Source organism: Danio rerio, chromosome 1 (assembly GCF_049306965.1).
Source record: "Danio rerio strain Tuebingen ecotype United States chromosome 1, GRCz12tu, whole genome shotgun sequence".
NCBI classification, from domain to species: Eukaryota; Metazoa; Chordata; class Actinopteri; order Cypriniformes; family Danionidae; genus Danio; species Danio rerio.
The window spans coordinates 13,210,001-13,230,803 of NC_133176.1; the positions used below are offsets into that span (position 1 = coordinate 13,210,001).

At 41.2% G+C, this 20,803-nt stretch overlaps 1 protein-coding gene across 4 annotated transcripts in view; it reads right to left on the minus strand.

The window, feature by feature from the left end:
* Positions 1 to 20,803, minus strand: part of ttyh3b (tweety family member 3b) — a 69,070-nt gene that overhangs the window by 19,293 nt on the left and 28,974 nt on the right. For all 4 annotated transcript variants that reach the window (XM_073949201.1, XM_073949200.1, NM_001431093.1 and 1 more), the window contains exons 4-8: positions 13,804 to 13,915; positions 8,418 to 8,638; positions 8,145 to 8,240; positions 4,276 to 4,348; positions 2,787 to 2,862 (exon numbers count right to left, since the gene is read on the minus strand). In XM_073949201.1, coding sequence (XP_073805302.1) covers positions 2,787 to 2,862; positions 4,276 to 4,348; positions 8,145 to 8,240; positions 8,418 to 8,638; positions 13,804 to 13,915 — 578 coding nt within the window. The remainder of the gene's footprint in view (positions 1 to 2,786; positions 2,863 to 4,275; positions 4,349 to 8,144; positions 8,241 to 8,417; positions 8,639 to 13,803; positions 13,916 to 20,803) is intronic.

The window sequence follows — 20,803 nt, forward strand, 5'->3', positions numbered from 1 at the left end:
TTCATTTATATATTTATACGCTGATTTAGTGGTGCTCTTATGAATTAGGGTTGTAAATTTATCCATTTACGTGGATTATTATTATTTTGAAAACGGTGATACTTTTAATGTACATAAATTAAATAAATTTAAATAATCCTTGATAAATAAAATTATTATTTCTTAGAAAAAACTAAAACCTTGGAGCGGTAGAGTATTATTTAGCTACACAAAAATGAATACACAAAATTAGGAAGTAAACACACAGAGGTGACACACCTGCAATTCTCTTACCTTCAAAAGAGAAAATGAATGCGTTCAATGGCCAATCATAAGTGTCTATGCAAATGTGAATGAGTGCTGATTGTGAATGTGTTAAGTAGAGGCTGAGAGGGTCATGAATCGCATCCCCTGTGGGAACTAATTAGCAATGACATTCATGTCTGTCCAGGAAAGCCAAGGTCTGAGAGCAGGATACAAAACCTGCTTTGTGCAGAAACACCCTTTAAGAAAGCCTCCTCTGCATAGCAATGCTGCAGGACGTTTCAATGAATGTATGAAAGCGTCTATGAATGTGCTCAGTTTCTGAGGGGAGTATTGAGTTCAAAACTTGATATGCAAAGATATGTGCTGCTAGTTCAGTGTATAAAATGTAGTACTTTCTTCAGTCTGATCTCTCATATCACATACAGTATATATAATGGCAGTTGGCTCACATAGAGCATCTGTTACAGTTACTTATCTTAATTTTAATGGATCAATATCAATTTTAAAACCCAAAGATTGATTATTCAGATTTATTTAATTTCTGTACCCGAATACTGTTTTGCCAGAGAACCATAAAGCACTGTTTATTTCACTTTAATCTTTGCTTTTTTGTATTTGATGAGGCTTCCTATTGGTTATTTAATGTTATGCATGATTCACTGCCTTACAAAACCATCTCTATCAATATACATTCATAAATTCTTTCCAAATTGAGCCATTCAATCATCTTAATATACAGTTGAAGTCAGAATTATTAGCCCCCCTTTGAATTTCTTTTTTCTTTTTTTAATATTTCCCAAACGATTTTTAACAGAGCAAGAAAAATTTCACAGTATATCTGATAATATTTTTTTCTACTGGAGAAAGTCTTATTTGTTTTATTTTGGCTAGAATAAAAGCAGTTTTAAATTTTTTTAAAAAACATTTTAAGGACAAAATTATTAGCCCCTTTAAGCTATATATTTTTTTTGATAGTCTACAGAACAAACCATGATTATAAATTGCCTAAGTACCCTAACCTGCCTAGTTAACCTTACTAACCTAGTTAAGCCTTTAAATGTCACTTTAAGTGGTATTGAAAAATATTTAATAGAATATTATTTACTGTCATCATGGCAAAGATAAAATAAATCAGTTATTAGAAATGAGTTATTAAAACTATTATGTTTAGAAATGTGTTGAAAGAAATTTTCTCTCCGTTAAACAGAAATTAGGGAAAAAATAAACAGGGGGCTAATAATTCAGGGGACTAATAATTCTGACTTCAACTGTATATCGTAGAAAAACAAATTACATATGCAATATTGCAATGTCAGATTTAAAGCCCTACTAGAAATTTAACCAAATTTTTCTGTTTTGTCTATATATACAGTAGCATAAAAAACATGAATGAAGGAATATCGCATGTCTCGTAACTGCTCAATCAATGTCTCAGTCATAAAAAATCCAATAAAAAGGGATTGTAAACAATGTGTCATGGAGCATTACATTTACCTCAGAGAAGTCATTCAGTGTCTACAGCTTTGTAGTTCACTAAAGAAATGAGGTCTAAACATTTATTATAGTTTACTTAACCGGTTAATGACTTAACCCCCAGGGGTCGAAGACCGCGTATACGTGTTTGGATGCGTCTTCTTCTCAACGCTGAAATGAACTTAAATTACACTTTCAGTTTTGATCGTTCAGATAAGATCAATACACCAATCTAATCTGTTCGGTGTCTAGTTTTTATTATGTACACTAACAATGACAACAAACGTGTGTGCTTTTGCAAAAAAAGGATAATAAACAGTGCAGGCATTTTCTCTTTTCTGTCTCTGCGAACTGTTTTTAGAAACACATCAGTAAAATGCACTGAAACTCCACGAAAACAAAACACACAGACATGAGACACATATTTTTAGAAAGCTTGAAGTGTCTACTTTTAAATGCAGTGAGTATGTTGAAAACAAATATTGTTTGATAAAGTAATCAGTATGAAACCAACACTATGTCTAGTTTCTCAGTCTGAGATTATCTAATGTACACGTTTGACTAAATGATAAAATGATTATAATATGGTTTGAAAACAAATTATGCAAGCCACTGTGTAAATTATTATAGTGGAATAGAAACAATTTTTGACAGATATAAATGTTAATGTAAACATCTAAATTTAACTATAACTGCCTTTATTAACATATTTTTGTGGTCATTATTATATCTTGAAATACATAGCAATTAAACAAAATAATTTGGGCTCTGCTGTTAATTGTAGAGTTTTATATTTTAGTAATGTGCAAGTAATATAGAATTATGTTAAAATGCATTTAAAGCAACAATTTGTTCAGTAAGCAAAAAAAGAAAAATTGGTTCAGTTTCATCGCTGAAATGTTGTTTTGTGTATTATTACACCCTGTCAGCTGTTTATCATTTTCTATAATTGTACATGCCTTTTTCTTGTGATCAGAGCCTTGTCACCAGAATTTCAATGTCCAGTGACTCTTGTTTAAACTGTGCAAAAGACAAATAACATGGACCTGACTTGGGGGAGCACATACCTTGGTTGATAACGGCGTTCTCACGTGTCACTTTGGTGATGTAAGAGTCAGGAGAAACACAAAAATCACTGGCACCCTGAGGAACAGAACAACACATGAAACACCCACATACATAAAGCAAAAACTCAAATACTATATACAGGCAAAAAAACAGAAACACGTTTAATTACTCAGAGATGCAAGATTGTGGACAAACTAAGAAATGTGTGTATTTAAAATAAAAAGCATGATTCAAAATAAGTTAGCATAACAATGCAAACATCAAATTATTCTAAAATAGTACAAATATTTTAAACTCTTAAACCAATGAGCATTTTCTAAAAAGATTTTTACTCAAAATTATGTGTTTTTCCTTAAAAAGTAAGTAAAATAATATTGTTTATGGTTTAAAATAAGATTTTTTTTTACTAAACTCATTAGCAGATTGATTAGCTTGTTTTAAAGGAAAAAAAATAATACTTTTTAATTATTATTTCAGTTTTGTCTAGAAAATGCTTCCTGATTTAAGTTTTTTTTAGACATTTGGACAAGAAACAATACAAACTATAACAAAAAAAAAATCAACTATAAGTAAGAAAATCATTTGAGCAGTGTAAACATTGATATGGATTTTAAATGTTCATCTTAATTGCTGTTATTCTTGATTGTTTGATGCCATATTGTGTCTGAATAACAATAAGAAGAATGTTATAGTCTGCATGCAGCTGTTTTTCTTTCTGTCAACTTTAATTACAGCTCAGATTATTGTTTTGTGCCTAATTGTTAAGTTTTGTGGCAAGTAGTCATATTAAAAGTGGAATTATCTGGGCTACATCTAGGCCAGGGGTGGGCAAACTCGGTCCTGGAGGGCCGGTGTCCTACACAGTTTAGTTCCAACATTAGCCAACACACCTGCTTTTAGATTTCTTGTAATCTTGAAGACACTGATTAGCATGTTCAGGTGTGTTTAATTAGGGTTGGAGCTCAACTGTGCTGGACACCGGCCCTCCTGGACCGAGTTTGCTCGCCTCTGATCTAGGCAATAGTTGTTTCTGCAGAATAAAATGTAGAATCGTCTCAAACAAAAATATTGTATGGTGAAAGTAATACAGATACACCGAATAAACTTGTTAATGCGTTTTTTAGATTTAAAGTGCAGGAATAAATGAGGGTTAATGATAATTTGTCATATTGGTTGCACCAGGGGCCACCAAATAAAATCCTGCTTTGGATGCTTAGCCCCCTGAAGGCTTGAGCCTCAGCACTGCTGATAAGACATGATAATAAAACAATTGCACTTTTTTTTAATAAAAAATAAGCTCAGCCTTGATAAGTATAAGGTACTTCTTCACAAATTTTACTGACCCCAAACTGGTGCACATACTTATTTCATTACATATAATGGTAGTACTAATAATATAATAATATAATCTGGCTCTTTAGATTTCCACAGAGACAACCAGAAATGAGCATGAAGGTCAATAAAATTAAAGATGCTAAATTTACTCACCACAGCAAAAGAAAACTCAAGCCCAAGTGAAGCCCAGCTGATAACCAGCGTCAGCACACCTAGAAAACAAACACTGAACAAAAGAAACAGCAAAATTCATTAGCACAGAATTGTTTTTAAATCAGTATGAAAAAGTGTTTAAATCAGTGTTTAAAGGGCCATGAAACCCCCTCGTTTCAGCAGGGTGTTTTCACACCTCTTCTTTGGAAAAAGTCAGAAAAGTGGGGGTGTCCAGCTCTGTTTAGGGGGGAGTGTCGGAGAAACTAAAGTGGGAGGGTGTGGGAGTGTCTATTTGGGCACGCGCGAGTTTCAGTCAAAATACACAGGAGAAAGGGATGGTGTTTAACCTAAATGGACATCTGTAGTCGAATTATTTGCCAAATTATTAAATGTTGGACTTTAACTGCAGTTTGGCTCTTTCATTCAGGGAATTCATTCATGCCCCTCGCGACAAATGAGATATTTGATTCGAAGGTCTGCTCTATGCGTGTATTTTTCATGCAATGTTTGATACCGCACGGCGAATGAGAGAAAAAAACCCTCCGCATTTCCCGGAAACTTAGATGCACACGGCAGGTAGCGTCCGAAAGCCGCGTGTGTTATTCCGGTCACAAAATGCGGTGCTAACATGTTTGCACTCAATGCAATAGTTAACTTATTTGATACGAACAAACTGAATAAACAAAGAGCACTGGTCACTCACTTACCAAATCTGTAGAGACAGGACAATCACCAGCAACTAGAGCCGCGTCTTTATGAAGAGAAGACTACATCCGGAATCCGGATTTTAGCGTTTGCAGATGAGAACAGCTCTCAGGTAAACAATAATCCTCCTTAGACACGTAAATTATTGTTGTTGAGCGTCGCGTACACTGTAATCCACACGTGATCCAGAAGAGCTCTCACAGAGAGAAAATGAAAACGAAACTTAATGGCAGCAAACTGTAAAAGCAACACTTCACGCTTGTTTTGCCAACACAACGTGGCGTCTCTGTGGTGTAAAGACGGTGACACTAATGAATATTAATGAAGTTGCACAATAGAGCGCGCTGATTGGTTTGAACCAACCCTTACTCATGCATTAATGCATCACACTGTGAGACGTAATAAGGCACACTCTGGCACAGACGCCCAGTCTGCACGCTGGAATACACGCTATTATGTCATGACCGTGACGCAGCTTCAAAAATTCGTTTCAAACAGGAAGTACGAATTTGCTTGAAATAACGCAAAAACAACCAATTTACACTTTTTAGTGAAATATAGGTGTCCTAATAGTGTTTTTAGCAGTGTGGGACACATATACCACTGTCAACAGCTCAAAAAATGTGTTTTGGTGTTTCGTGACCCTTTAATGAGTTGCATGTATGACAGAAGACATACAGCAAACTCAAATTAGAAAAGGTTGGGACAAGTAGTGATTTCTTGAGTTTCAAAGAAAGTGGTGATTTCTATCTGCAGTCCCGACCTGTCTTCAATAGAGAATGTGTGGCTCATTTTGAAGCGCAAAATGCGACAGTGAACACCACCTTAAGATTTGTTTGCAGGAAGACTGGGACAAAATTACACCTGAATTATCACTTGGTGTCTTTAGTCCCCAAATGTCTTTTAGGTTTTGTGAAAAGCATTCAACATTACAAAATGACAAAAGCTTTACTGTTCCAACTTTTTAAAAATGTGTCGCAAGAACCAAAATTAGAATATGTGTTTATTAAAGACAAAATAAACAATAAAAATCATGAGGATTTTTAAATAATGTTTTGTCTGCAAGGATATACAAGTCAAAGTAAATTTAGAAATCCCTACTTTCTTTTTTATTGGCGTTTTCCATACTGTCCCAAATTTTTCTGATTTAAAGTTGTAGATTTTAATCTCATTTTAATGTTGTGGAGTCATCTTTTAGTCATGTGACTAGTCGGATGTGCACCTAGCTATTATTCCAGTCACCAAAGTCTAAAAATTTCTGCACTGCTGATGGATTTTTTTTTTTCTGGTTAGTTTCTTTTAAAACTTGTTTAGGCTCCTGGTAAGTAACCCATTTAGTAAACATCTCTGGGGATTCAGACATCCTCCCACTGACCAAATGTGCTTCAAGATACACATGCGACGTCCAACACTAATACAAACACAAACAAACACGCAGGAGGAGGTGTCTAATTGCTGCAGGAGTGAGAAAGTGAGTCAGAGGGAATCAAGGGAAGATCTTCACCCTCCCTCAAACACTAAATAGATTGTGTTTTGCCTGAATCCATCTCTCCCCTCTCTCTGATTCGTGCTGCTTCTCTCTCCCTCTCCATTTCTAAAAGCTTTCAGAGAATGAATCTCAATTTTGCATAGTTACAGGCTAAAAATAGGCTTTTTCACACAACGATTGCCAAGCCTGAAATTTATAAAACAAAAAAAAACAAAAAAAACTGTACAGTCAGGTGGAGGACTTTAACCAGAGGCACCTCCTGCAATGCACCAGGAAAACACGAAGCCCCCTTTTTGATTTACCTTGGAATTATGTGATCCTGTATAAACAGTAGGCATGGGCTGGTATGAGATTCTGACGGTATAATAACCTTGGATAAATCATGGCTTGGAAAATATCACGGTTTCACGGTATCACGGTATTGTGCTCACTGCTCAAAAATATATTCTTTTTAAATGTCTTTTCAAAAACTTTTTTCCCCTTTGAAAACAATATTTTCTATTTTTGAAAGATTTATGATATTTTGAAGCAAACATGTTTAGCTAAATAGTTCAAATGAATCATTGACTTCTGCTGTCTTTGCATCAAAAACACAAATTTCATTACAATTTAAAACAGCATCTTTAGATATTTTTCCGCTGGAGATATTATTGACCTAAAAAAAATGGAAAAAAAAAAAAAAAAAATTTAAATAAAAAATCTTACACGTACCTTAAGAATGGTATTACAGAAATTTTTGGCAGTTTTAAAACCTTGACTTTTCCAAACCGCGGTATATCTTGAAAACAGTTATCGTCCCATTCCTACATGTATATCAACATTCAGTCTTTTTCCATGCAATTCAATATTTTAGTTGTGAGTCAAAGTTATTTCCATTTACTCATATCATTGGCGTGTTCAGTTAAATTCCAGATCAATTCCCAACTTATTTTTCTTTTCTTTGTTACATTTCTAATCATCCTGCTCATGGCTTAATTTGTGCCGGAACACACTTCTGAAATCTGATCCGGCACCTCATTTTACCGATCCCCCTCCTCAACCGCCCTTCTCACCTGTCCCCCGACTGTTGTCCGCGACACCCCCGCCTCGCCCACTTTCGTTCGCGACACCTCTCCATCCTCGGGTAACATGCCAGATCTGTTACCCAGATCTGTTACCCAGATCTGTTCCGGGACCACGCAATTCACAAATTAAGCACTGATCCTGCTAAATTCAATAACACCTATTAATTGATAAATAAAAAAAAAAATTCTAATTTTATTATTATTATTACTGCATTTTTTAATGGAAATTATTAGCTATATTTAAAAAAAAATGTATTATATAATTTTTCATTTAATTATTTTGATTATTTAGTTTTTCGTTAAATATTTACATATAATTCATTTTTATTACAGTTTTTTGGAAATTTTAGATTTTTTATTTAACGTCTATAATTTTTATTTATATTTTTTAATCAAGTTATTAGTCTAATATTTTTTTATTACAGCTTTTTAAATTAATACATTAAAACAAATTATTTTAAATAATATTCTGTATTAATAAGAAGTGTCTAACAGACAAAAAAAAAACTCTTTTTTATGGTACAAAAAACAGACCAGTTTTTGTGACAGACTCAGGGGAGGCTACAGTGTGAAATATTAATTAATCCCAGGTAAATAATTTTTGCACTTACCCAATCAAGATGCTTCTAGAGTTGCGTATGAGACCGACCAAAACAAGGAGGCAGATTATGACATCAAAGAGCAGCAGGCCCAGATAACCCAACCACCTACAAAATACACACACAACATATATATGATCATCTTTATAAAGTCATCCCAAAGCAGGTATTACAGAAAAACTGTTGTGTGTGTGATGTTCAATGCTTTTGAACATCACGTCATACTAATTTCTGAATGTCAGCTCATTATATGAGGATGGGATAATGTCTTGACTTGGTAATTACCTGTACCAGTCATACTGCTCAGTGATGGAGGCCAGGTGATCCAAAGACAGATCATTACTGCTCCAGAAAGGCACCCCCAGCATCAGATTGATGAGCTCGTCTAGCTGGCCCTGCAGTTTCTGGACGATGGACAGGTAGTCTGTCTGCTTCGAGTACACGGTCTCCAGTTGCACCAAACCCTCCATCAGGGTTTCATTCAGACTGCTTGTACTCTCTGAGACCTGGAACACAAACACACACACACAATTGGCTCAATGCATCAGATCCATTTTTACTGCTGCCTCAATCAAATTGGCAGATGTAATTTTTGTTATCATTACTGAAAGACTAGGTCAATGGATTCTGAAGCATTGCCTGCACGGCTGATTGTGGTATCAAAAATATGAGTAAAAAGTGTTTGATCCCAGCATTGAACATTACAGATTTTTTTCTACTTTATTTTAGTCTGAATAAGCAACCAGAGATAGTACAGCCATTCAAAATAAAAATCGTGGTGTACTTTGGACTTTATTGCAACTAAATGTCCGGCAATGTGCAAAAAGGGCATTCATTTATTAGTTTATTACAGTGTAATTATTTTATTCATTACACTAACTTTATGGCCTATAAATAATTATACAATTATTAGTTTTACAGTTAGCAGATATTTTTAAACTAGGGCTGTGCGATTTGGGGAAAATATCTAATGGCGATTTTTGTAACAGATATTGCGATTTCGATTTGATTTGTGATTTAATGTTGTAGTCAAGCTTCAACTCAATATTCTGTATTGTAGCTTCTTAAGCCTGATTTATAATTCTGCGTCAGGTGACCGGCGAAACTCACGGCGCATGCAACGCGCGTGGCTGTGCATTTATACTTCTGCGCGCTGTCTTTGTCGGTCTGCATTAACACTTCCGAAACGCTAGTTGGCAGTGAGGTGTAAATGTTTCTCTGTGTTGAGTTTCTACGCTGCTATTTTGCTTTTCCTGAACACTTCCGGGATGTACAAGTGGCTCAAACTTGCTCATTTTGAGACAGGAACCAGCGGACGTGCAACAACTTTAACTATGAGGTAAACACAAAACAAAACTATCCATCCGGAGCTTCTTCACGGGACTCCACACTTGTAAAGAATCGATCGCGCCATTCGCGCGGCTCTCGGTCCCGCCCAGACTCGTCAGCGCTACCAAGCCGATTAATCACAGAGCTTATGCTACGCGTCATTGCGACGTGTAGTTACATTTTTTAAGAGGTGCACGTCAGTGACGGCGACGCCCACGGCGAAGGGCTATGCGTCAGCACCGTAGCATACGCCGGTGTTTGACGCAAAAGTATAAATCAGCCTTTACTGCTAAAACGCAGTGAGTGTTCATTAAAAACAAAACTGAAAAGATATTATCTCACGCCAACATTTATTGAAACTTGTTTATAAATATTGAGAAATTAAACACAAACTTTTCTCTAGAGCAAACAGTAGCGAGTTATGGCGTTAGTTATCTCCTGGTACCTTTGTGATGTTATTTCATATGGTGTAACAGCCGCAAACAACTCTGAAATTGTACTTTGCTGTTGCTTGCTACTAGATCGAGTGTCACTGGCAATACTTTCAGTTAACTTTTTAGCAAGACACATCTCATATAGCCGCCTGTGGAGCTTTTTTAGGTGCTGCTTGTTGTATTTCCTTGTGCTAGTTGGCAACAATTCTGTTACAGCTCTCATAAATTACCTGCTTTTGTTCGGTGTCTATGACTTTGAAACCAAAATATTCCCATATTACCAACGTGCTGTTTGTCTTTGTCAATTAGTGCTTCTGAAGCAGCAGACATCATCATGCCACATGTTCACACTTTCCTGTTTGTTTATTTTATTGTGTGCTTTCCGCATAGTTCAGTTGCGCAATTCTGATTGGGCAGAACAAAAGTGTGCTCACTCAATTGGTTAGTAAGACTGACACGCACAGACAGCAGTTACGCACTTGCTCTGCGTGGGGGAATTTATATAATATAAATTTCATATAGTAGGCTCTTGCGATTAGCTAATCACAATGGTTCAAATCGCAATTGCAATTTGATTATTCACACAACCCTGTTCAAACTATTTTTATTTTTATTTTAAAAGACTAAATGTTGCTTGTTAATGTCACCTTGCATCAGATATTTTGTGACTTACATTTTTCACATTTGCAGAAAAATTAGCTTGGAAACAAACAAGACATATGATAAAAATGAAACTTTCCATTGCATATTAAACTTTCTCTGGTAATTTGTGGTATTGTGTTTACACAGGGTTCAGACTAGGGCTGCACAACATTGGACAAAAACTGACTGTGATATTTAGTTTGCGACATACAGTTGAAGTCAGAATTATTAGCCCTCCAATTTATTTTTTTCCCCAATTTCTGTTTAATGCAGAGAATATTTTTTCAACACATTTCTAAACATAATAGTTTTAATAACTCATCTCTGATAACTAATTTATTTTATCTTTGCCATGATGACAGTAAATAATATTTGACTAGATATTTTTCAAGACACTTCTAAACAGCTTAAAGTAACATTTAAAGGCTTAACTAGGTTATTTAGGTTAACTAGGCAGGTTAGGGTAATTAAGCAAGTTATTGTATAATGATGGTTTGTTCGGTAGACTATCGACAAAACAAAAAAAAAAATAGCTTAAAGGAGTTAATAATTTTGTCCTTAAAATGTTTTTTTTTAATTTAAAACTGCTTTTATTCTAGCTGAAATAAAACAAATAAGACTTTCTCCAGAAGAAAAAACATTATCAGACATACTGTGAAAATTTCCTTGCTCTGTTAAACATCATTTAGGAAATATTTAAAAAGAAAAAAAAAAATCAAAAGGGGGCTAATAATTCTGACTTTAACTGTATATTGCAATATGAATATAATTTCACGAGATGACTTAATTCTTTTTTTTTAAATCATAATTTTACATTGATTGTGATTTTTTTGTAGTCAACTATCTGCATAAAATAAAATACAACCGAATCGCTAGAAATTAATTTGATGTTTTTCTGAGGAGTCTAACAGTATTGAGGTACAGAAATTTAATAACACTAATATTAGTATATAAAATAACGTTATAGTGTATAGTCTTCATTGTATAAATAATTAAATGCAAATAATTTTGTTTTACATACACCTTTGCTTAAATCTTACACAGTCACGGGTCTTAAAAACACATCCATCTTTCACTCTAATTTAGGTTAAACTTTACTAAAAATCCCAACTCAACATTGCTGATCCTGCGATGTGATTGCAGATTCCCACATTGCGATATATCGATTCCGAAATTATATGTTGTGCAGCCCTAGTTCAGACGCACATCAATTACATTACTGTCATTTTGACATCATAAGTTTGAAAGTAAAATTAGAAACATTTAACTCAATTAGAAAGCTGAAGGGGGTGCATGGCATGCACAGAAATTATTGAGTAGTCGTGTTATGTTGAGCTGCTCTCTGATAACATTGAATTTTGAATATAACTCTTATCATTCGTAACTTTTTTTTTCATATAAGAACTATCAGTCATTAGGGATGTAACAGTATCAGAATTTCACGGTACGGTAATACCTCGGTATGAATGTCACGGTACGGTATTTATTGAATCATTTACAGGAAAAAACAAAACTTATGAAAATACTCCAAAAAAGTGCCAAAAGTGTCAATGACATACAAATTAGCCATCTATCTGTAAGCTTTGAAACAGGAACTTCAATTTTAATAACAAAAAAATATTAAACCAAGTAAAAAAATAAAGTTTCAATTTAGTATTGTTGAAAACTCATCACATTCAACATTTAATCACTCACTCACTTAGATAGAGATGGGTTTAAAGGAAAATTATCATATAAATATAATCTGGTAAAAGCTGGTATCTCTGGGTATTTACAATGTCCCCTGCAACAGAAAAAAACCCTCTCATTTGGGACTGAGGTTTCTGGGACAAGAGAGATATGACTTGGCCCAGGTTGACAGCAGTGGGTAACGTTGTGCACTGTCTTTCCCCCACTTGAGAGGACAAACCATGAGTCTCATGTCTGCATCAATCTGAACAGTGTGCTGACAACACCGCTATTCAGTACGCGCGCGACAACACAGCTGATAAGAACTCGCGCGACAACACCGCTATTCAGTACGCGTGCGACAACACAGCTGATAAGAACTCGCGCGACAACACCGCTATTCAGTACGCGCGTGGCGACAACACCCGCTTTAGAGTTTTCCAGCTCTTTTTCATCCCCGCTTCTAGCAGCACACTCCATTTCCGCATTACTGGATCTGTAGCGACCGCAAGACCGCAAGGGATGATGGTCAAGCATGGGCTGATGGGAATTGTAGTTTTCGCTACCTCCCGTTCGCTTCATTCGCCTGAGCAAATTTTCTCAGAAGACTTATAGTTTTACCGAGTCATGCGACTACTATAATATAGAAAAAAATTTATATTGCGGTATGACAATATTTACAATACCGTTACATCCTTATCAGTCATATCTTGGATTTTAATAGTTTTAAGAAGAATTCAATTTAATTTTGTAACTTTTGGGGTGTCTTTTCTGACTCTTTCTGATCCATTGCATGTTCAATCATGGCGACTAGGATGCGGCGATGGCTAATTTGCAGTCCGAAAAAAATGATATTTGGCAATATGCACATTACATAGATGACATGCAAGGGCACATTGAATTTCACATATAAAATTTGTCCTATGTGCAACATATAATTCAAAATTTACCAAAAAAAAAGTGTTCATAAAAGGCCATATATCAGATATCCATATGGGAAAAGCCATTTCAAAACCCTGCTTGTTGTTAGCAGCTCCCTGACAACACACAGATTATACACTAGATCTCCCTCGATGTTGTCGCAAGGTTATTTGTGTATTTGACTGGTTGCATCATGCATTTGGACTAAAGGTCTCAATTATTTCTCAGGTTATCTTACAGACGAAAAAAATCTGCAAATGTATATTTTAATACACAATTGCATTCAACAAGAAGTCCTGGCCTGCCGTTTACAACAATTACACTCTCAACCTTATGAATGCATTTACATTTAACAATCCTGTATGCTGGGAGTTGTAGCGATGGCCATGGAGATGAACCGGAGCAAGTTAAAATGTTGATCAAAGGGCGATGAACTCTCTAGTAACAAAAGTGAGGTGTTCAGTTGAGGCAGTGAACATTTGGGAACAAACAGTACTTTAGTACCTCATTTGAAACCCTATTAGTTAGAGCTGTAAAATGACAATGGTGGTGAAGTGCTTGGAAAGGGTGGTAAAGTGTTTAGGACTTGGAACAGAAGGACAGCAAAGTGTCTTTTGGACCCATGGACACAGCGAAATGTTCACAGCTTAGAACAAACAGAAACATGCATGACTCACCAGTTTGTCGATGCCTGCCACTGTTTGGTTAGCGTGGCGCAAGGAATATGTCAGCCGTGTCACGCCATCGCACGTTTCGCCGTTTCCATAGAAACCGACTGCAATGCCAGCACTGCAGGAAAGAGATCAAAATTGGAATTAGCTTATATGAATGTGGCAGACTCTTTTATGCAGGCTGTAATAAAACACTCCATGTGTCTTTATTCTGAAAGGCTAAGAATACATAAAAACCTATTGAAGTTGGAAGATCAGTATTTGATTAATCCAACATCACTCTTTTTAATTTTACAATGGCATAAAAACACACTTGAACATGGACTTAAAACCTAAAATTGCCAACCTGCATGTGTAAAAACTAAAATACTTCATTTTTAAATCAACAAAAAAAAATCAGCCTAAACTCACTAGAGAAGTAAATTTTGCCAAAATAAACTTTTATTTTGTACACACACTAAAGTACATATGAAGAGTTCAGATGCAAAACCCTCGAAATCCATCAGACCTCTTTTCTTGTAAATGGGCATTTTCTATCAGGCTCTTCTAATTAGATTCAGAAGTTTCATTTTATATGTGATGAGGAGGTTATTAGCTAGTAAATCAAATAACTTTTTTTTTTTTAAATATCACTTGAGACAATTCTTTGTTTTTTAACAAGGTAGATTTTCTTTTGCTTCAAAACCAGCTAAATCCACGTCTGCTTTTTATGCAACAACCTCTAAATCCACCTATTGGGACAAGACATTGTAATTAGGTGAAAATTACTAAAGACGCAATTAGAAATAATTTTACCAAACATAAAACACATAAACAAGCCACATAAATACATAAATGTGTCAAGTAAGTGGCGGTTCATTCCACTGTGATAAACCAGGGAAAAAGCAGAAGGAAAATGAATGAATAAAATTGTCAAAAAAAAAGCATTAATCAATGACATCAAAACTGACATTAACTAAATCTGAACAATCTGTTGTCATTTCTGATATTTAGGATTTAGATTTAATGTAAGTAGAACAATGTTAACATTGCAAACATTGTAAGCGTGGTGATTCAAATAATGTAGTATAAAACATTATGAAACATCAATATCTGTGCATTGTCCATTAATATAAAAAGCTTATCAGACGTATGTATTATGAAGTAATACACATAATGTATAGTTTTATATATTATATTTATCTTTTAAAAATAGCTTAAATTAGCAAATAAAACACAAGGTAGGCCTACTGGGCAAAAAGGGGATGCCTCTCAGACAATTTTAGAAGCTGTCATTCATTCATTCTCACCATACTTAAGGCCTTGGTCTCTTGTTTATCCTAATAGCATCCATGTGGGATAAATGAACGGCATTTTAACTTGGTCTTTCATGAAACGCAGTTGCCATTTAACGTATAGTAAATCAGACTCATTCAAAGTAGCGCGCTGTGCAAAAAATTGTTATGAATGCATGCTACACCTCCGACTGTACGTTGTGTTTTCTTTTGCTAATAATGCAGAGTTTTGAAGTAAGGGACATTTTCATTTGCCATTCACTGACAGTCGGACAGGTTCATCAAACTCGGTCTTTTAAAATTGTAATCAAAAGCAGAGTATGTCTCCTCATAAAGCAGGCATATCAGCGCACCGTTACATTGAAAACGTATGATTCGATTCGCACCTTCTGATTGGTTCTCTGGATATAGCGGCTCTTGCTGTCAAAGGCAAGCGGCGTTCAGCAGCTTTTGCCAACAAACGTTCGAGGTTACAGAAGTAACCCTTCGTTCCCCGAGGAGGGGAACGGAAGTGCCATGAATGGGAGGATTCGGATCAGAAGCCGCTTATCTGGAGAGTATTGAACGGGCCAATGAATGAAATTAATTGGCAGCGTAAGCTTGCGCAGGTGTGCGACATCTGCAATCATCTCAGCATATAAGCACACCTGAAGCCAGCAGACGCCATCCTTTTAAGCTGAAGAGACTTTCAAACAGCTAAGGGACAGTCATTATGGCGACGGAATATGGCACTTCCGTTCCCCTCCTCGGGGAACGAAGGGTTACTTCTGTAACCTCGAACGTTCCCCTTCGGTTGGGGAACTTCAGTGCCATGAATGGGAGAATATGGAAAGCGCCATAATGACTGCACCTTACCAACACCCCCGATGAGGAGATAGTCAAGCAAGCGTGACGCACCCACATCATGGGGGGCGCGGTCCTCCAACGTGTCCCTGGCCCTAATTTATCCTACTTCAACAGAAGTTTTACGGATTTAGATATATTTTTTGGGAAGTCGTGAGCATCTAGATAATTCTAGGAAATACGACAGTACGTTGGGAAGCGTGCAATCCCGATAGGGAGGACGCTGCGGAGGCCATCCGTTACCCAAGGGGGGGATAGATGGCAGAATTTACCTATGGACTAGCCCTAAAAAGGGGGAGTACGCATAGCAAAGAGTGGTTAGCGGAGAGGGAAGACACGGGTCCGCCCAGGGGGGGGACTTAACCGTGGCGGAATAAGCATATGGGATCGCCTAGTGGGGATCACGCATAGCAGGCACCTATACCCAAAACGCGGGCTGACCAGCGGGCAGACCTACAACGTAGTGGGCCAGCAAGTGACTCCTCCGCTGAGTCAGTGCTGGGGGCCACGGAGGAATCTGCAGGGCTCACCTGACGGGGAACTTTACTGACAGATAAAAAAGGCGCACGTACCTCCGTGTTAGGGAGAATGGCGCAGCAAGCGTGTTTCAACACCCTACCGAGTTGTCTCCTCAATCACCAAAGGGTTACCTAATACCCTTGAGGAAACCGGCTCCACTCGCAGATTGTAAAACCTTGCAAATGTGTTGGGTGTCGCCCAGCCCGCAGCTCTACAGATGTCTGTTAGAGAGGCGCCGCGTGCACGCGCCCAAGAGGATGCAACGCTCCGAGTGGAGTGTGCACGTACTCCCGGGGGACACGGCTGACCTCGACTCGAATAAGCGAGTGAAATGGCATCCACAATCCAGTGGGATAATCTTTGTTTCGATACGGCACTTCCCTGCTGCCGACCGCCATAACAGACAAAGAGCTGCTCAGATGATCTAAAATTCTGAGTACGGTCCACATAAATGCGCAGAGCGCGAACTGGACAAAGTAAAGAAAGGGCTGGGTCTGCCTCCTCCGGGGGCAGCGCTTGCAGGTTCACTACCTGATCTCTAAAGGGGGTGGTAGGAACCTTGGGCACATAACCGGGGCGGGGTCTCAGGATAACGTGAGAGTAATCCGGCCCGAATTCCAGGCACGAGTCACTGACCGAAAATGCCTCCAGGTCCCCGACCCTCTTGATGGAGGCCAACGCAACCAGCAGAGCTGTCTTCAGGGACAGAAATCTTAGAGATACTGATTCGAGTGGCTCAAAGGGATCGGATCGCAGACTCGTGAGAACGAGGGCGAGATCCCAAGAGGGCATGAGAGGGGGGCGAGATGGATTAATTCGCCTAGCACCCCTAAGGAACTGGATGACCAGGTTATGCTTTCCCACGGTGCCGCCAGCTACCGCGCTATGATAAGCGGAGATGGCGGCCACGTAAACCTTGAGAGTGGAGGGCGACAGCCTGCTGTCCAACTTCTCTTGAAGGAAAGAGAGCACAACACTAATCTGGCAATTTCGGGGGTCTTCTCTGCGAGAGACGCACCATTCAGTGAATAGACTCCACTTCAGGGCGTAGGCGCGCCTCGTGGAGGGGGCTCTAGCCTGAGTGATGGTATTAACCACCGCAGTCGGTAGGTTACCTAAGTCTTCCTCGCGTCTAGGGACCACACGTGGAGGTTCCAAAGATCGGGGCGAGGGTGCCAGATGGTGCCCTGTCCCTGAGAGAGTAGGTCCTCTCTCAAAGGGATCCGCCAGGGGAGGGCCGTCGCGAGGAGTGAGAGCTCTGATATCCAGGTCCGGTTGGGCCAAAGGGGCGCAACTAGCAGAACCTGTTCCTCGTCCTCCCTGACCTTGCACAGAAACTGCGCGAGCAGGCTCACTGGGGGAAACGCATACTTGCGCATGCCCCGAGGCCAGCTGTGGGCCAGTGCATCCGTGCCGAGAGAGCCCTCGGTCAGGGAAAAAAACAACTGGCAGTGAGCGTTCTCGGGGGAAGCAAACAGATCGATCTGGGCCTCCCCGAATCGCGCCCATATCAGCTGAACAGACTCGGGGTGGAGTCTCCATTCTCCAGGGCGTAACAGCTGTCGTGAGAGCGCATCGGCTGCACGATTGAGCGTGCCTGGGACGTGAATGGCGCGCAGCGATTTCAGCCGCGGGTGACTCCAGAGGAGCAGACGGCGGGCGAGCTGAGACATGCGGCGAGAGCGCATACCCCCCATGCGGTTGATATACGCCGCCGCCGCCGTACTGTCCGTCCTGACCAGCACGTGTTGCCGCTCCAGCACCGGTAAAAAGCGGTGGAGAGCGAGGAACACTGCCAACAGCTCTAGGCGATTGATATGCCAATGCAGCTGGGCACCCTTCCAGAGGCCCGCAGCCGCATGCCCGCGACACACGGCCCCCCAACCCGTGTTGGAAGCGTCTGTTGAAACAACAACATGGCTGGACGCCTGTCCTAGAGGCACACCGGCCTGTAGGAACGAGGGGTCGTTCCAAGGGCTGAGGGCGCGGCGACACAGCGCAGTAACCGAAACCCGGTGTGTGCCCGCGTGCCATGCGCGTCTGGGGACCCGATCGTGAAGCCAGTGCTGAAGTGGTCTCATATGGAGCAACCCGAGCGGCGTGACGGCGGCTGCGGATGCCATATGCCCCAGGAGCCTCTGAAAGAACTTCAGTGGGACCACTAGTTTGCTGTCGAGCTCCCTCAGACAGTTCAGCAACAGGCGAGCGCGTTCCTCGGAGAGGTGCGCTACCATGGTGATCGAGTCCAGCTCCATCCCAAGAAAAGAAATCCTCTGCACGGGGGCGAGTTTGCTCTTTTCTCGGTTGACCTGAAGCCCCAGTAGGCGGAGATGCCGAAGCACCTCGTCCCTGTGCATAATCAATTGCTCCCGCGAGTGGGCTAAAATCAGCCAGTCGTCGAGATAACTGAGTATGCGAATGCCCGCGAGCCGAAGGGGCGCTAGGGCACCCTCCGCGAGTTTGGTGAAGACCCGCGGAGACAGAGAGAGCCCGAAGGGGAGGACCTTGTACTGCCACGCTCGACCCTCGAACGCAAACCGCAGAAATTGGCGGTGGCGTGGAAGAATGGAGACATGGAAATACGCGTCCTTCAGGTCTATGGCTGCAAACCAATCCCGAGGACGAACGCATTGGAGAATGCGCCTCTGCGTGAGCATTCTGAACGGCAGCTTGTGCAGACAGCGGTTCAAAACGCGCAGATCTAGGATTGGCCGTGACCCACCGCTCTTTTTGGGTACGATGAAGTATGGGCTGTAAAACCCACTCTCCATCTCGGCTGGAGGAACCGGCTCGATTGCACCCTTCGCCAGGAGGGCAGCAATCTCCTCTCGCAAGACAGGGGCGGACAGGGGGTTGACCCTGGAGAAATACACGCCCGTAAACTTGGGGGGCCGTTTCGCGAACTGAATCGCGTAACCGAGTCTGATTGTGCGTATGAGCCACCGCGAGGGGCTGGCCCGCGCTAACCAGGCAGGCAGAGCCCTCGCTAATGGAGTCATCGCTACAATCGCTGACGTACCAGCGGTGGGGCAGCGCGGAGTGGGTGTGCTGATCCGGGAAGCACGAGGGTCCCGCGGAAAAGCTGGAGGAGAGCGATTCGCTCTGGCTCCGCACCCTGACTCCGGAGAGGGGGCTGGAGGGCTGAGGGAAGGGAGACCGTCCCCCCAGCGCTCGTGAGCCACTGGCGAAGCACGTAGAGTCTGCGAGCCGGAAGGCAGCGCGTCCCGGACTGGCAGAACTCGTGCAGTCACATCCGGGGAAGGGAAAAAGTGCTCTTTTACTGATGTTTTGGTGGCACTGAAAAGTACCGTTGTTATCGGGGCCCCGCCCTCCAGCGGGGAAAGAGCAAGTTTCCTCTTCTCCGGATGGCCTGTCTCAGGGACGCTTCGCGGTCCGTTTACCGGACTTAACGGCGCCCTGGGCAGGAGGGGCTGCCTGCTTTCGAGGTGAACGCCGCGCCCGCTTGGCCGGAGGCGCAGGCGGGGGCGGGGCAGCACTCGTTGGCGGGCGCCCTCGGCGAGGAACAGCGGAGGTGGATGGCTCGGCGGGCGGAGCGGGCTTACGGCCACGCCGATAGATGACATTGCCCATCGCATCCGACTGCTCTTTCACCGCCTTGAATTCCTGGGTGAATTCACCGACGGTGTCGCCGAACAGGCCAGCCTGGGATATGGGCGAGTCAAGAAAGCGAACTTTGTCAACGTCGCGCATATCGGCCAGGTTTAGCCAGAGGTGGCGTTCCTGAACCACAAGTGTGGACATCGTCCTCCCCAGCGCACACGCGGCGGACTTAGTAGTCCGAAGAGCATAGTCGGTCGCGGTGCGCAGCTCATGTAATAAGCTTGGGTTGGACCCGCCCTCGTGCAGCTCGGCCAGCGCCTGCGCTTGGTAGCGCTGGTAGGTGGCCATCGCGTGCAAAGCAGAAGCAGCCTGGCCCGCAGCCTTATAAGCTCTGGCTCCGAGGGAGGCAGACAACCTACAGGCTTTGGACGGGAGGCGGGGCAAACCCCGCCACGTAGAGGCGCCGCGCGGACAAAGATTGACCGCGATAGCGCGCTCCACTGACGGGATCGCCTCATACCCCCTGGCAGCTCCGCCGTCAAGGGCGGTGAGGGCGGAGGCACTCGCAGCACGGGCAGAGAAAGGTGCCCTCCAGGACTGCGTGAGCCTACTGTGCACTTCCGGGAAGAAGGGGACGAGAGGCTTCGAAGGCTTCGCCTTCTGGTCCTCTACGTAGCACCCATCTAGTCGGTCCGGCCGCGGAGCTGGGGGATAAACCATCTCCAACCCCACGGCCGAAGCAGCCCGGGAAAGCACGGCTAACATGTCCGCTTCAGGATCCGATTTGACAGCGCTCACCTGCCCGGAGG